The sequence below is a fragment of the Pinus tabuliformis genome, chromosome 4_2 (genome assembly GCF_031772625.1).
Source record: "Pinus tabuliformis cultivar Carrire ecotype Pingquan chromosome 4_2, CPIR1, whole genome shotgun sequence".
Lineage (NCBI taxonomy): Eukaryota > Viridiplantae > Streptophyta > Pinopsida > Pinales > Pinaceae > Pinus > Pinus tabuliformis.
The window spans coordinates 916508599-916527161 of record NC_142304.1 but is presented as its reverse complement, the minus strand read 5'-3'; the positions used below and the strand labels follow the sequence as shown (position 1 = coordinate 916527161).

At 35.2% G+C, this 18563-nt stretch overlaps 1 protein-coding gene and 1 pseudogene across 1 annotated transcript; one reads left to right on the top strand and one right to left on the bottom strand.

Moving 5' to 3' along the window:
* Positions 1-3209: 3209 nt before the first annotated feature.
* On the bottom strand, positions 3210-5255 carry LOC149172658 (aldehyde oxidase GLOX pseudogene; annotated as a pseudogene).
* Positions 5256-9546: 4291 nt separating this feature from the next.
* Positions 9547-10239, top strand: LOC149172657 (thylakoid lumenal 15.0 kDa protein 2, chloroplastic-like). Its single transcript, XM_089426412.1, has one exon. It carries the CDS (start codon positions 9547-9549, stop codon positions 10237-10239), a length of 693 nt encoding a protein of 230 aa, XP_089282538.1.
* Positions 10240-18563: the final 8324 nt, after the last annotated feature.

The window sequence follows — 18563 nt, the reverse complement described above, 5'->3', positions numbered from 1 at the left end:
AGAGTGAAGAGTTTAATCATGAGTTGAAAACCTTCAAGTGCAGAATGTGAGTCATAGAGTTCTTTCAGCTTTTGTAAGGCTTCAAAGGCAGTTGAATATGACGAAATATGGTGACTCACCTCTTCATTTACAGATGCTGCGATTAATGCATAAGCTTTGCTGTTCTTTTTTTTCCAAATGACGAGCTCTTTGTCTGAGGTAGGCTGTATTGGTTCATTGTCTTTGTCTCTGACACACACTCCTTTCCACAACTCATTGAAAATGAGGGTGTGTTTTATCATCCGGGACCATTCAGGATAGTTCTCCTTGCCAGTGAGAACTATTCCCACCATGGATATGATTGAATGCATTCTGTTAAAAAACTTCTGCTAATAGAAAAATACTTCTGCCAATATACAGTAAAATTATACTTCTGATGGTAATTTTTTTTTTTTTTTTTTACATTTCAAAAGGGCATTCTCTCCATGTACTGTCTTTGTCTTTAATGAAAATATAAAACATAAATCAGCTAGGCATTCTCAAAAGATTTCAAATCTCTTCCTCATATACCAATATGGACGCCAATACCTCACGCTACATCTTTATGCAACATATTTCCCTCACCTCATTGTTTATGCGAGAACTAAATGAAAAGCTCCAACATATATCTTCCATATACCCCAATGGTAATTTTATATAATGTAACATATGCCCATTAAAAGTATCACATATAATGGAACCAAAAAGTATCATGTACGTGAAGCACGTTACCACACAATGAAGCACGCAGGTGTGCTTAAATTAAATTCGTAGGCAGTTTTTGAAGATTGAAGATGAGATGAGATGGAAGGTCACAAGTATAAGATCACGGTACTTATGGCTGAGATAAATAGTGTAAATGAGGAGAATCAGAAGCTCAAATCTATGTTGAATTGCGCGTGTTATAGATATAACTACCTGCAGGAGCATATCAGGCGTATGTTGCAACAGAGGAATGGCGTTGATGGTAGCCAATTATTCAATCGAGATCACCCAAGTGAAGTCAAACTGTGGCGAAGGTCTATTAATGTCGACTCCAGCAGCACAGTTTCGCACCAATCTGCTCCCTATAGGGGTGATCGTGAACAAAGCCGAGAAACGGTGGAGAAGAATGTCAAGTTTATGGAAGATCAGCCGCTACCCTCAAAAAAGAGAAAGAATGGGATGATCGATTCATCCATTGAACAAACGGAGCAGGTCATTTCGTGCTGATAACGGTTCAGGCTACTGCGTGGAGCAGGTCATTCAGGCTACACAAATAGCAATTGGGACAGACATTAGACAGGGAAAATGGCAGTATGGACAACGCTTTTGAATGGAGAGCAGAGGAGCAGAATAGGGAGTTACAAAGGACATAAAAGCTAAAAAAGGAGCTGGCTCTGATACCATGTCAGGCCAGGCAGTAACTCCTCAACCAAAAATTGATTCATGTTTATTCCTTCAGGTAGGTCTTCATTAAATACATGAGGGAGAGACTGTTCAGTTCATCTCTCGATGACTGTTCATATTATTTATTTATCTATTTACATTATATTCACCGAATCATGAGGATTAGGTGTCAACAAGATGCTTTCGAGACATTTAGTCATATAAGGCCTTGTTTGACAAACTCAAATTATTGAGATTTTGGATGGCATATAATGCAGTTCGGTGGCCAACAAACCAAGTTTCCCAATGGGCAGATTGCGGCTTCTGAATTTCCTTTTTTTGAAAATGAATGAATGAAAAAGTCCCGCCAAACTTACAAAATAATAATAATGATAAAAAATAAAATACAAATAATAACAAAGAAAATATAATAATAATTTATTTATTTTATTAAATATGAATAAATTAAGAGTATAATTTATATGTGATATAAATAAATTTGTTTTTAAAATTTAATTTTCATTAAATTATTATTTCAAATCTCATGAAAGAAATTAGAAATTCAATCTAATTCACATTTAATTCAAATTCACATGGTACTTAATAAATTAATTATAAATCTCATTAAAAAAATCAAAATCACCATCTACAATTCCAAAAAAAAATACAACTCATAAATTCAACCAAAATGACATTCCTCCGCCTAAAACTTCCAATTTCAATCTTTGAAATCCCATTTTACCAATTATATACATTTTTATGACATGTTATAATTTAAAAGGCTAAAGTGACACAGGAGGAATGTAGGGAAGGTTCTGTCTTTAAAGTATTCATAGATACCACTATAATATAAATTTAAAAAATTGGTTTAATAAATTCTTTTTATAAAAATTTTAGATAATTTCTTTTTATATAAAATAGTTAATTATAATTCATATATCTTAATATATATATAATTATAATTTAAGAAAATAGTTAATTATAACTTATATATCTTAATATGATATATATATAATTTAGGAAAATAATGCAAGACAATATCAATCATATTTATCAATATAATTAGTTACACATTAAAATAATTTTAAATGCATTTATTTATTATTTATTTTTTAAAACCTGGTAAATTTTAAGAACTCAAAATAAACCTTAAATCATCTTAAATAAATAATTTATAAATTTTATTATTATTATAAATCTTTTATAACTAAAATCTTTTAAAAAAGGTAAACATTTATTTATTTTGTTAGGTAAATAAAAATATAGACCTACCTTTTAAAAATTTGTTTTTTGAATTCTTATTTATTTATATAGTTTATTTAAAATACATTATTACAATGTTTTTTTAATTAATTTTTAATTTATAACAAAATACAAACAAAACCATAATAATGTACACATCGCTTCTAGAGAAAACTCCATTCTAAAGCAAAACTCGAGAAATATAATTCGATCATGAATGCGAATTTTGTGAAAGTAGAATTTTTTGCTGAAATATTATATAATTATGCTTATAAATAAATTTTATAAACAAAACATTAATTTTATAACTAAATAGTTTTTTGATTATTTAAAACAAGAAACACTGTGGATATATAAGTTGACTCGGCAATGCCATGGCCGTTGAAATATAGGGATTATAAATATTCGTGTAAAAGTTTCAACCGTCTTAACAAAGTATTCTGACTTATCTGTCAATAAAATGGACTCATCTGGCAGTCAGTTGGATTTGATCCTGGGCCTGCCCAAGATAACTCTCACCAGTTAGTTACCGATTGTCCTAGTGTTAAAAAGAAAATAAAATATAAAATGGACTCATCTGGTTTACGCTCTCTCACCAACCGATCTTCCATTTTCTATTAATTTTCAACACTCATACCAGCGATGGTGAAACAAACGATTTCTATTACTGATGGCAACAACCTATACCATTATAGACAAAGAAGAATGGTAAAAAAAATAAAGAATAAATTTTGGTGCGGTATTGTCTGTCAGGACTGACAAATTAACTTTTGGCACAGAAGATTCATTCGTTCTAACTGATAAATCGAATCCACATGGCCTCGCTCGGTACACCTCCATTCACAACGGTGAGCAGGTAGTACCCTGAAGGAGCCGCCACTGCGCTAGGTGGAGCCGTCAAACCAACTAAATATCCACCCCTTCCCCTGACAATGGGCGTGGCTGCAAGTGAGAGCATTCTCTGGTTCATGGACCAACTGTGCGTTGTGAAGGGAGGGGCGTATGCATTAAATTTTATGTTCTCGCTCGGCCTCCTCGAAAGGGAGAAACGAACGATGAATTTCGACCCGTATTTGATCTCTCTCGTAGAAATGGCAGTGATGTTCACCCTCTTCGAATCGTAATGGGGATGCAGATAGTAAGGAACATACGCTTCCACTCTCAGCTCGGTAGGAAACGGCACACCGGAGAAGCGATATCCATAGTTTGAGTTGCTCCCTGCTACTAAAACACGTCCGTCGGGCAACACATTAGCAGTGGAATGATACATCCTCGGGATTTTAGTGGGAGCCAGGACCCTGAACCTGTTGCCCAATGCTTCTGTGGGTGTGTAGAGAAACGGACTCAATGCAGGCTCCCGGGCAGATTGCCAGCCGGCCGTGCCATTTTTGGCACCGTTGATTACGAGAATCTGAGAAGTGGGGAGAATGAGCATGTCGCCCATAACTCTAGGGCCGGGCATATCCTCCATCTCCCATTGCGGATTCTGGGACGTGATCTCCATTCTCCCGCAGCTCCTCAACGCCTCTACGAATGTCTGGTTCATTGTAGCCTTTTTGAAAGCTCCATCCGGGGCTCCTCCACAGATTAGAATCTCCACCCTTTGGAAATTATTAGCGGACTCGAGCGGAAGCATGACGGAAGAACCAGACGAAGGATAGTTCCGGGCGCCACCTCCAGGCATGGTGGGGAAGGTTTTGAGTACCTGGTTTTTGTTGTAGTCGAACAGGATGGACTCCTTGTTGGCGAAAATGAAGAGATTGCCGTCTGACGAGAGATGGAGGAAGGGATAGAGATTGTTCTCCTCTCCCACAGTGTTGGTCTTCACCAGGAACGGAAGCTGGAAGGCCCCGTCAGAGGGGGCTTTCGGAACGAATTCGTAATTGAACGATCTGCGCCCCCCTACGACAATGACCCGACCATCGGACAAGATCTGGTTGGACGCATACCATCGGTTGGCAGTTAGGTGGACCGGCGATTCAATCCAATTGCAGGTCGCGTCGGAGCAGGGGGCGAAGTTGCGAATAACTCTTGTCCCATTGCTCCATCCTCCGGTCTGAATGAGTGTGCCGTTGCTGGCGAAGGCAGCCGAAGAACAAAAAGTGTCGGTGAGCAGGTGTAGAGGCCTCACACTGTTGGTGGCAATGTCGTACTCGATGGAATGTGCCCAGCAATCTTGCGAGGCGGCAGCGGTGGCGCTGTTGCAGGGTGGGTCGGTTCTCAGGATCTGCGAAGGACCGGCGAGCGTTTGATCGAAAATGAGGAGCTTATTGGTATGGGTGAGCGTCATATGCATTGCGGAAACTCCAGCATTTTGCAGGAGAAGCTCCCATCTGCCTTCGTGTAGCTGGTGTCCTGTAGTTAATCCGACATAAGGATTAATTATCAATAGAGCTTGAACGATCAACATAGTCCTCAGTTCTCCTAATGTCATGTATGTCCTCGACATTTCGCCTCCTCTGCAATTGAAATTTGGCAGATGAAAACCAATTCAATTCTTGTCTAGCAGAATGAATTGCCTCTGCAATATCTTCTTCAATAGCACTAGGATTCTCAGAATATATATATGGGCATTCCCAGTTATTGGCTAGAAGTATTAGTTGCCTCTGGAATGTCTTGCACGGTAGCACTAGGAGACTCGGAATGTATATATAGGCGTTCTTGCATGGAGAAAGACCGATTTCACACGGCTCATCTGAGGAGTACTGCTTGGATTTGGATTTTGAAAGAGATGCGCTTGTGAAATGCGTGACAGCCATAAACAGAACGCCAACGCTGACAGTTTTTTCTTATTTTATTTTTTTGATGATTGTGGGGATGAGTAAATAGCCGGCCATTTGTCCGTGTTTAGCTGTCGTCTGTCTGAGTCGTCTCACCGCGTTTGTGAGATGAAGTTTCTCCGCAAATACAAAGAAACTACAGACTGGAGGGCTGCCAAACCTGTGAATTGATATGTGTGGTAGGGCCCGTGAACGATACCAAACATGGGACATGATAAATGCTGTACGCCTGCCTTGCACCTGGACGCTTTCCCTGTTATATTATTTGGATTGGGAATCGGGAAAAGAGATTTAGAAAGGAAAAAAATGAACCGAAAGATGAATAATGAGGTGCATAAACGTGTCCGCTTAGTAACAATTGAACGTTGTTATTATTACTTTCTACCGGAAAACTACACGATCTGACTTTTTAAACTTTGTCATTATTAAAGATCTCGGTTAGCCAATTAAGCCAAAAGAATTTTATGTTTTTTCAGAAATTGACGTTGCTTTCTGAAGTGTTCTTCGCCATTCAAAATGTTAGTGTACATTTTCAAGGAAAATATGGTGTTATAGTATTAAATTTCAACGTGAGCGAAGTGGTCAAACACTAATTCCCTCGCACGTTGCAGATTAAACGTAAAAATGGCAGACCTGAGGGAAAAGATAAACATGAATTTGGGTCAATATTAACATCCACGCAAGAAAAAAGAAATTGTCATTTTATAATCATTAGTAACTATGGTGACCACAAGACGGACCATAAGAAGTGAAAAAAAACCGTGAGTAAATGTTGTGAAAATAAAAGCCTTGGTAATTGAATTCGACGTGCTAGGTTCCACTCTCTGCGATATTTGTATTTCAATTGTATTTTCTCATAATTCCAACACTTTTTATAACCTTATTGTTTTGTATTACGGCGTTCTTATGTGAAAACAACTCCTTTGCTGCCCTCGTGTCCTCTGTTTGCGCCGCCCTCGTGTCCTCTGTTTGCGCCGTTCGATTTCATGTTACACGATTAGATTTTGATAGGCCGTTGATTTCAATTGCAAACCCCTTTAATCAAGTGGCAACGGATCCGACTTTGGTTAGTGGGGGATGAATCCAATCGCTTTCATGCACAAAATTTCGTTATAGGTGGCGGCAGTAGTCAACAATTGTCTCATTCTACTGCGCCACTGGCAGCAGTCTTCGACAACTGTTCCATTCTGTTGCGCTGCTGTTAGCTTAAATCAAATTCTGGTGCACCCCATTAGTTTAAATCAAATTCTAGTGAGACAAATTCCATTACAAAGAGCGATGGGACAGATAAATTACACAATTTTGATAAAAGAAGCTATTTTAATTGGCTAAATTACTTAAAAACTTATGGTTATGGTTATTTATGAATTTAGTTTAGCATGGTAATTGTTTGAATTCCACAATTCGCTCAAAAGTTCATTCGACGACTTTCATATTCTCTCTCTTTACTAGCATTGTAAACTATTTTAGCCAGAAATCGTGGGCACACAAATATCCTATTTGATTTCAAAATATACACTCTATGCCGTAGGCTTCATTTTCGACAACTTTCATATTCTCTCTCCTTACCAGGCTTCATTTTCGACAACTTTCATATTCTCTCTCCTTACCAGGCTTCATTTTCGACAACTTTCATATTCTCTCTCCTTACCAGCATTGTAAACTATTTTAGCCAGGAATCATGGGCACACAAATATCCTGCTTGATTTCAAAATATACACCTATTGTTAGACTATGCCATAGACTTACGGAATATCTTGTCGGCACATGAATTTTATTAAATTTAATCAAAACATGCAACGGTGAAAGCATGTCGTTCATGTGTTTTTGGCATATATCCTGTCCGTCCAGCAATTTTATTAAATTTAATAAAAAATACAATGGTGAAAGCATGTCGTTTATGTGTTTTAGGCATTCCTTCTTAAATTTGCTGCGCATTTTCTAAACTCTATCAATACATATATTTTAATGTCAAGAAAGCATTTACAAAAGCATTCATAAAAGCATTCATTGAATTTTTCATTTGTGAAATTTATTAACATAAAACTTTATTAGATATTTATATATTCATTTATGTATATAGTTGGGTTGTTGCATCTGTTTATATGATTATTATTTTAACGAAACGAATTATTGACATTGTTATACCAAAATCAGAAAGAGAATTTCACTTTCAAATGTAAATCGGGTTCAAGGATTATATCGGGTTTAAAAATGAAGGTGAAGCAGAGAAATTAGAGACCTGAAGGTTAACGATAAATCATTTAGATCGACATTTTTTCCATATGGAAAATCTATTTTGAAACTTATTTGTTGAAGGTGATGATATACCAAAATCTCAGAAAGAGAATTTCACTTTCAAATGTAAATTGGGTTCAAGGATTATATCGGGTTTGAAGCAGAGAGATTAGAGACCTGAAGGTTAACGATAAATCATTTAGATTAACATTTTTTCCATATGGAAAATCCATTTGGAAACTTTATTGAATATTAACAATAAATCATTTAGATTGACATTTTTTCCTAATCATTTAGATTGACATTTTTTCCTAATCATTTAGATTCACATTTTTTCCTTATGGAAAATCCATTTTGAAACTTATTTGATTTCCCTAATCCATTTTGAAACCACTGACCTGAAGGTTAACAATAAATCATTTAGATTGACATTTTTTCCGTATGGAAAATCTATTTTGAAACTTATTTGATTTCCCTAACTTACTGTTGAAGGTGACAACCCATTCGTGCATTTCCTCATACCTCGGCTTTTATTAGTTTATGTTCTTGTCACATATAATCTATGCTTGAGTTTATATTTCAAATCATTCTACACTTTTCGGTGTGGGTATTGGCCACCTCAGAATTTTTACAAAGGAATTTATTTAAACCATTTTATTTGTAGTTATTTACATACATTATAACTTCTCCTGAAAAAATTCAAACATAAACACGGTTTTCAATTTCATTTTGCATCAGTGATATACAATACATGCCTTCACCTCTTAGTTGGGGCTTAAGGTTCTTTAAGTTATTATGTTTTGGATACCAATCAATATTGAAATTTTTCAAATTGTTTAATTAATAAGTTATCATGTTTGGATACCAATCAATGATTTCTTAATGCTTGGGATTTATGTACCCATGTTTTGTTTAATTAATTAAGTTATTATGTTTTGGATACCAATCAATCTTGAAATCTTTCAAATTGTTTAATTAATTATCATGTTTCAATACCAATCAATCTTGAAATCTTTCAAATGACTGTAAGACGACCTTTCTTATTATTTTTATGCTACATCGTTTTTATAGTTTTTATATGATTGCGAAATTTAGCTCAATATGGTGTACATTATTTACAAGGCATCTCTCCCAACAAAAGATGAAGAATTGCTATTTGCAGATGGGTACATTATTTACAAAGCATCTCTCCCAACAAAAGACGAAGAATTTAATTTTGATTATCAGCCTAATCACATTAAGAAAATAGTTTTCCCTTCAGAATGTCAATTTAATAGTTTTCCCTTCAGAATGTCAATTGTTTTGATCCTGGGTAACAACATGTATAAAAATTCTCTTTTCTATTAAAATTCAAACACCATTGCACTTTGTAAAATTCCACCAAAAATTTTCCTGTTTATCAAATATTCAGTGGGATGTCATAGAATATTTTCAATGAACATAACACTTTGAATCCTCGTTGATTTTGGTAGGGACATGAATTCAAATGATTTATCAGGAAGTATTCATCCATATTTGAGTAATCTTACAAAACTCTATTGGTTCCACCCCAGTTAAAATGCCACTCAGTTCCTGTTGCGTTATCTCTTTTAAGTCATTCTCTTTCCTCTCCATTTTCAATTACAAGCCCACCTTCAATCACATAAAACACTCATACTCTGTTAGTTAATGTACACCCGATTCAATAACCCACAACTTCAACCCCTTTCAGATCACCTTCAAAAACCTGGGTATTTCTCAGTTGATATATGCACAACACAAAAACAACATTCTCAAGGATGTGGGTAAGCAAACTCTGTCAATGGCATCCATGCTCTTGTTCACCTTTCTGATTCAGCAAGTGCAGTTGACACCATCTTTAGTAATTACCCAAATCCTGAACTCAGACTTTCAATACAACATGGCCTCAAAAGAGCCAGAAGCAATAAAAGTCCCAAACCTTCAGCTACCCAACAACTTCACCAATGTTATTGACATAGCCAGGGTCTTATCTCCAACCCAAGTAGTGAATATTTCACAAGAGTTGCAGGCTTTGGAAGACAAATCAGAGTGGAAAACGAGAATCCTTACAAGGTCTAGGCCATCCCCATCTCCTTCAGATAAATCCTTCATGGACCTATGGCGCCCTGATGACGGGACTGTGATTATAGTAGAGGACATCTCTTCCCAAAACATCTTGAATTTTGGCACAATATTAACAGTGGGTTCCAGGCTTCCTTGTCAATTCTTCAGTGAGCTGCAGTCTAGGTATGGGAATCAGTTTTTTGTATTGGAAGAGGGCTATCAGGCAGCTCTTTTGAATACAATTGATGCCATCAAGCAATGCATTGTTAGGGAAGAGGGATGCAATAATGTGCCTGGTTTGACAGATGACTTGTACTTTTTAACTCTTGCGACATCCATTGCTGGGGGTTGTGTGTTTGGGTTTGCTGCCCAGCTTAGCCCTCAGGGCAGAGTGGAGGGTTCATGGCAGTGGGTTGTTCTTCTTTCTCCTCTGTGGCTATTGTTATTTGCTTCGTATGGGATACTTCCAATTGTACACCCATCTTTGGAAAATCACCTATTGAGAAAAAATGATTTAACTCTGATATAAAAGTCTGGGAATTTTTTATTTTGCAGAAGTTCAGGGCTCAAATGCAACTCATGTTTATTAGTATCCTCAGGAGGGTTGCAATGGTTGCTTATAATTTTTTTCAATGTAGCCTTATGTTAAGGGTTGTCCTTGTGGCATATCTGAACCTGTCTCTCTTATATGGGACTATTAATCCACTGTTTGCATCGAAGGAAATGGGGATATAACACTGAGAGTGATCATGCAGGACTGCATCGATTAATGGGTCTCCTTCACATATCCACCATGCTTTGTAGTGAGATGGAATTGGTTCTCATTGTTGTAATTGACTCTATGTTTCTCTCGCCAAAACAATACTGTAATTAGATGTAAAGTTCCCAATTTTGACATTATCTGTGCTCAGCAGCCCTGTTATTATGTTATTCTGGTTTTAGTTCCATTCATCAGAGAATAAATTTCGTTTTGATATGTGTTAAAATAAACCTTTTATTGCAGGAATTGTTGGAATAAAGAAAATAATTATTTTTGCATGAGGTGCCAAGTGTCACTATTGAAAATTTCTATAAAAGAAGGAGAAAGTTAGTGAGAAAGGGACTTTTTGAACACCCTACTATTAGATTAATATCCTAATGACATTGTGTACTTAGAGTAACTATCAATATTTGTGGTGATTTTAGTAAAAATGGAGGTCATGTTCTTCTGTTCATCTTCTCAATGGGTATTGAATTCCATTCTTCATCATAATGTTTGTAAGATTTATTTCTTTCTTTCGTAGGCTTTGGCATCCTACTTTTGTAAGATTTATTTCTTTCTTTTGTAGGCTTTTGCTTCTAATTCCTACCTTTCTGAGCTACGGTGCTTTAAAGGAAACTAGTCTTAGCCTTTTTCTCCAGCTAGGCATACTTATATTTGTTCCTTAATGTTATTGCATCTAGGGTTAAATTAGAAAAAAACTTGCTAATCTCTAAAATTTTAAATGCATATATTCCTTAATGTTATTGCATCTAGGGTTAAATTAGAAAAGAACTTACTAATCTCTAAAATTTTAAATGCATACAATTAAGGTTGTGAAAGCATAGTAGTCAAAAAGGGCTCCAAATACAAACATTAAGACCTTAAATTATTTACAAAATGTAGGCCACCATTATACCATTTAATGGGAGAATAATGAGTACCCATCAACATCATTACCATAGGTTTCTCCCATAAAATGGTTTTGGGGTCAATGTCAATAGTGAAAATATCATCTACATAATAGTCAACATTTTTTATATCCGCTTTTCATGGGATTGAATTTGGAGAGCCACACTTGATTCTTCTTTAAATTCACTATGTCAAGACAATTTAAGTACATATAGGTTATAGTTTTAATGTTATAGTTAACGTGTTAGGTACTAAAGTTTATGTCTTGTAACATTTTAGGAGTTACAATGTGTTTATGATGAGAGTGCACTAGGGGTCATAATTGTTAGAATTCATTGTGTTAAAAATCATATTGCACTATGGTTTACTTAATAATAGAGTTAGTCCCTTAAGGATTATAAGGTAATCAATGCCATTTTTTCTTAATGGTAATAGTGGTTAGAAGTTGCATTTTGGAAGGGTTTGCAATTCTCCAAGAGTGATCAAAGTATATTATGGTTTATATGGTATATGGGACATATAAGTATTTTGACTTTCATAATGGTTTTTTGTTAAGAGACACATATTGTATTTGATATTATAGTGACCATAGTGGTCAAACGTTACATTGAAAAAGGGAAACAATTAATGGGGCTAATATATAGTGCAATATATAGGAATATCTAATAATAAATTCATTATAAGTATTTTTATTCTTTATGAAAGTATTTTTTTGTTGTTTTTGCGTTCTTCAATTTATGCCTTGCGGCGTTTCCTTTACAACATCTGGTGCAAATCCTAGTGTATATAATTTTTAAAATCGTATTGTTTGGTCATAGCAGTGTACTTATAATTTCGTTTTGATATTTAAATGAGCAATGCATATGATATTTACTTTTTGTGACATATAGCTATTTAATTTCTCGTTTTTCAAATTTAATTTTTTAACATATTATTATAGATTTGTTTTAATTTTAAATATGTGAGTATTAAATCTATTAGCATATTTCTTTTTATTGAAAAATTGGAAAAGAATTTTTAGAAAGAGATTTATCTTTTAGATTGATAAAACGGTAATTAAAATAAATTTATATTGATTTTTAATAATATTATTTATATTTATATAAATTGTACATTTTTATACATGGAAATATATTTATTTTAAATTTTATAAAAACTTTTACACACAAATATATTGTTTAATTTTCAATGTAATTTGAATAGTCATAACTTAATTTTTTTTTATATTATAAATATTAAGTTTTAAATGTTTATTAATTAAATTTAAATATAAACAATGTTACTAACTTAACAATAAATTTAACAAGTTTTTTTTAAGGTCACACTATCAATATAATGAGATCTTTATCTCACAATTTTCATGCTAATCATGCTAATTTTGAAAACCAATGATGTGGTTTTTCAATTTGCATTAAAAATCAAAAGTGATAATTACAAAAAACATGAAAAACCATACTAAAATGCAAAAGTGGAGATGTGGTATCACTTTCATTTTTTAGAGTTAAAATTCAAAAATTTTCAATCATGGAATTAAAGATGAAATATTATGACTACTAAAAAAAATGAAAAAAACATTTGAAATGCAAAAATGGTGCACTATCACCAAATTTTTTAGGGTTAAAATTCAAACATTTTTCAATCATGACATTAAAGACAAAATATCATAACTAAAAAAATATATACATATTGAAATGCAAAAGTGTTGTTGCACCATTACAGGGTAAAATTCAAACATTTTTCAATCACGACATTAAATACCAAATATCATTTATGTATTTTTTTCTTTCTTTTTTTTAATGTTTATTTTTAAGTGTTTTTTTCAAAGTTGTCCATCTTTTATTTTATTTTAATTTATTTTGGTTTAAATTACCTATTAATCGACATTATAGCCTTGACCATTGGTATTATTTGAGAAATAACAAAAACTTGATTGTAAAACTAAAAGTGAATTACATAAAATTTGTTTATTTATTATTATTTACATTTTAAAAAATTGAATTATATATATATATATATATATATATATATATATATATATATATATATATAGGAAATTAATTTAAAAATAAAAATATTAGAATTAAAAAAAATGGGGAGAGATAATTTTTTTTTGGGAAAAGGTATTAAAATAAAATAAACTTAAATTTTACTTTTGAAAATTCAAAAAACAACGTTAAGTCCCACTAGCACAACCGGTTGAGGATGGACCTCGTCAATAAGGCGACCCAGGATCAAACCTCGGGGGGTGGTTGTGCCTTATGCCAGAGGGAGGATACATGCTAAAAAATCCAATCAACTAAGGGTTGGTGTGGCCCAAGCCGGGTGCGATCCCTCGGTGACTTTGATAACTTAGATGCCCTTGGGTCATGGCTGGTGTGGCTCAGGCTGGGTGTGATCCCCGGGTGACTTTAACAAATTATATGCCTCTGGGTTGTGACTCCTCAAGCCACAGGTCAAGCCTAGAGGATCATAGAAAAAATTAAGAAAAAAAATGAAAAAAGAAGTTCTCCCCTTTATCGATGGGGGCTTCTTGGCAGTTGGTGGCACAACTCATGCCACCAACTACCTAGCGGCCCCCAAGGGTGAAAGGGCAATGTTTGGTTTCATTGTCTGCTACACAACAAGAACAATATGAGTCATTGCATGCTATGTGGGCAAGGATGAGGCTCGACATTTCCCCTCTACCGATAGGGACCACTAGAAAACTAGTGACATGGACAAGAGGACTATGGTGATTTTGGGCATTTCAAGTCCACCTCCTCAGGTTGTTAGTTCTCACCAAATGAAGAAGTTGATCCGTACCCACATTACTTGTGACTATCCACTTCCTTGACGAGATATATTTCACTATTGTTGGATTACTACCTGGTGGCCCTCGTGGGTGGACGGGTGAGGTCAGGCATCTCCCTCCCTCACACAACATGCTCAATGCACCCATAACATTTTCATTTGATTTTTCTTTCAATTTTTTTTGTTATTTTAAATAGTTTTTAGTTTTTTTTGTTATTTTAATTTTTTAATTAAACAATTTTATTTTCATTTATTATTTATTATTTTATTATTATTATTATTATGGAACTACTACTATTGGCTCTCATGCTACTGCTCTTGCCCCTAGTGATAGAAATTATTGAATATTCTTCATCTAAAGACCAAGACTTAAACTCTTCACCTCGATCACTAAAAGTGTAAACTGGTTAGTAGATATAGTTTCTATCTATGGATATTAATAGGAAAATAATTGAGTGACGAGAAGCTACAACATCTAGATATGTCTCTATATAATATTCTATGAGGTATGAGTAAAAAAGGTAAACTACTTGATTGGGATCTAGAACATCGAGCTCTTGGCCTCAATCTTTGGTGTGTTATGGGGGGTTGTGATGGATCCTTATCTTGCTAGGCATCGTTGTCGCTCTCATATGCATCAAGAATGTGAGGGATTCTAGGTCTCAATCTCAATATGGATATGGAATGGAACAATTAGATCCACAACTTGAGAATAGGGAACTAGAATAGGCTATGGAATCAGAAAGGATGGATATGGATATGTATTTGCTTCTAGGCTAGGATATGGTTTTGATTTGTCTATGTTACTCGTGTAGTTGAACCATTTAAAGGGGCTTCCATGGCTACTAGGTAAACATAATAAATATTAGAATACACGCATCCTTAATTTTTTAAATATACTAACTCACCAAAAGGTCATGGATAAGCTGGTAGTGATGGTGGTGACTAGGCTAGGGTAGTGTCTAACTCTGGCTTTGGATGAGATGGTGGTTTCCCTAGAGAAACTATTTCTACTCAGGAAACTAGATCATATGTTAGTGGTATTGAAGTTTCCTTTGGGCCCTTCAACTTCCATTGCCTCTACATGTGAGTTATTACCATTTAGGAGAGTAGGTAAGTCTCAACTACATAATCTATTTCCACCCTGGGTTCTACCCTTTACGATGTTGGGCCAACTACTACTAGGTAAACAAAAACTAGCTTCAAAATAGAAAGAAATACTATTGTACAATATGGTAGTGGATTTGATGTTGCTAGGAAATATTTTGATGACTAGGGGTCTAGAACAATAGATTATGCTTTCAAATTGAATTTGCATCTGGTGGCTAAGATAAGTCGACTCTACCATTGCTAGGTCATTTTCTATTACTTTGTTGCCCATTGCTACTCTACTTTATGAAATTGTAAGGGATGCTAGTTGTGGATATGGAACTGGTAGATCCACACCTGGCTCAGGCTATTGAACTATTGGAAGGGATGTTGCTAATTCAACTTTAACATATTACACTCGGTTGAATGAGATGGATCTACTAATGAATGATCTTAAAACGAATCTAGAACCGTGTAAGGTAAATTTAGGGCTTTGGATATAGCTACAACAAGCGATTCAACCAAAGGAAGGGATGTAGCAAAGGTCCATGCACATAATGCCACTCACCAGGCCAAACATGATCTAGAGTATGACTATAACCATCATAAGTATGTACTGGAGGATAATTAGAATATTCCATACTGGATAATTCATATTCCACATTACCTTTATCCAAAACAAAGCTGGATAGAGACAAGTAAATAATAAGGTCAATCCATAATTGCATGTTCATAATGCCTATCATCTCTTGCTACTAGCTAGGTGTATATCATAATCATCATGGCATCCATACAAGTAGTCCACCCACTATAATGGAAAGAATAAAAAGTCCTTGAATTGAGATCCATATATCCCCTATTGATTACTAGAAGAAGCACACTAAGAGCCAAAACTGGAACTAATGGAAGTGCACCGAGACCAATAACCAAAATAATAAAGGCATGGAAAAAGAGAGGAAGAAAGGATAAAAACTTTTTGGAGTTCTCGCCTTAGTCATTCTTCCCCATGTAGCTCTAACCCAACAAGGAAAAAGAGGAAATTAAAGTGAAGATACCCTAATTCCCTGCGCTTTCATAGACTTATCATCATTCTCCATCCTTGTAAGTGCCTTGTAAATCACAGTTGCTACATTGATTAAAGCATAAGTCTTATCCTTGTAGTTGACAACGGTAACATCAGTGATCTTATCCAAAATAATTGTATCCATCCCTCTGTTTTGGATACTTTGGTATCTACGAATAAATACTAATTCCCTAGATAAGTAGCCATATCTAGAACAACAGTTTAAAGCATTTTATCCTTTTCCTATAAGAAATAGATAAGACAAAGAAGATGAGAAGACCTAATTGTAGTTCTTCTTTCCTCTTGTCTCCTTTGTATTGGTCCTGTCACTCCTTCCCGTACTTAACACACTTGAGAATTACCTGCAAACACAAACAGAAGACAAAGTACCAATCAAAGCAAAATATTTATTGAATACAAGTAAATGGACTCAGATACATTTCACACATATAAGCATCATATGACAATACAAACATATGGGAGAAATGTTCAAATACTTTATTGAATAGAAGAAGGAATTACAAACATTGTGTCTGATTCAAAGTCATTCCTCGAGCTTGGATCCCATCCACATCACATCAAAAGCATGAAAAACTTGTAGCATTACAATAATTGCTTCAAAGCCAATTCTCATAGCAACATTATCTCCTTACAATTCAACATAGTCCAACCCTTGATCACTTAGATGAGTGGTCAATTTATAGGGAGATGAAGGAGGTTTTGTCATAAATGGTGGTATTGAATGGCCTTCCATACTTAGAATTAGTTCCATGGAGGAAGGGATGAGAGGATAGGATGCATCTTAACTCATTCCTCATCCATTTTTGAGCTCATAGGAGTTGATAAGTGAGGAAACCTTCTAGATGACTCCAAAAGATAAGAATATTCCCCAAACCCTATGTGAATTTCGCTCAAACTCGCCCAACGCAGGTGAAAGGAAGCCTAAGTGCTCTGCAGAGCATCCTGGCATGGACTCAATTGCTCTGCAGTGCACCCTTACATGGGCCTACCTGCGCTAGTCCCTCTAGAGGTCATTTAAGGATGTCTTCATGTCATGGAACTGTCTGGGAATGAGGCATTCAAAAGGGTGACTTGTTTATGGCACGTAGCAACTGAAATTAGGGTTTGATGAGCCCTAAAACACTAACCTGGATGATGGGAGTGATGTTCCCAAATGGATATGTAACAGCTACCCCCTAAAGCATGAAGTTAGAAAAATGCCAATGTCGAATGAAATGCTTTACGATGTGATGAGGAGGTTTCGAAGTGGAAGGTGACTTGCATCAATTACAACACATATATCATGATATTTTGATTTTTACATGAATCGCTAAGGGAAGGCATACCCATGCTTAGCTTATAAACTTTCATTACATGTACATAGACAGTCGTCTACAGATATAGATCCATGATTAGAATGACCATCAATGTAAAAACATTGTACATATGATTTAGTACTCCTGAAATCGCAGCCTGGATGGATGAAACTAGATCCGGGGTCTTCTATCTCGTTCAATCGTTCGCTCAAGTACAAGTCTAACGATGTGAATCTGTGATCTGAAGTCGAACATGGGAAGGCACCATCTCATTACCAACCGATGATGTAAGTTGTTAACAGATGCGAGAGAAATCACCGATAATGATAATGATCCTCAAGGTACTGCAGTACATTCTACATGGTGTGAATAGATGTTTTGATGTTGAACACCACACAAAGTCTTTTGGTCGAAGGCCATTGACGTCAACCTATTGTTGGAAGCGAGAAACCTGCCATTGATGTATGCAAGCTTCAAGGTACTGGAATGGTGTTTCTAAGTCAAATTCTTGGCTAATGTGCTGATGTCAACAAGAAGTGACTCGTCGCAGGAAGGCCTTGATGTATCCCACATCAACGACACGAAACGAGTGTAGTGATTTTGGAGATGGAATTTGATTGATGACACAAAGATTAGGAATGGCGGTGATGAAAATGAAGGTTTATGGTATTGCAAAGGATGAATTTTGACTGGATGACTTCTCTTGAACCTGTCGGAAACACTAAAATGAATCGATAGCATTGACCCAAAAAAAAGTGATGGATAGTATGATAGACCAATAGTATGATAACCATCTAGCTGATAACCCATCCCAAATAGTCACGGTGATGGAGTGAAAGTGTCATGTTCAAGAGCGACCTGCTACCATAAAGTGGTTTTCCCCTTTTTCCCATTTTACCCAGTCATTGCTGACCAATACCTTTTTATTTTTATCAATCTTGAGG

What these genes read in the sequence shown, in the direction of transcription:
- LOC149172657 (XM_089426412.1), top strand. Translation starts at nt 9,547, where the DNA reads ATGGCCTCAAAAGAGCCAGAAGCAATAAAAGTCCCAAACCTTCAGCTA.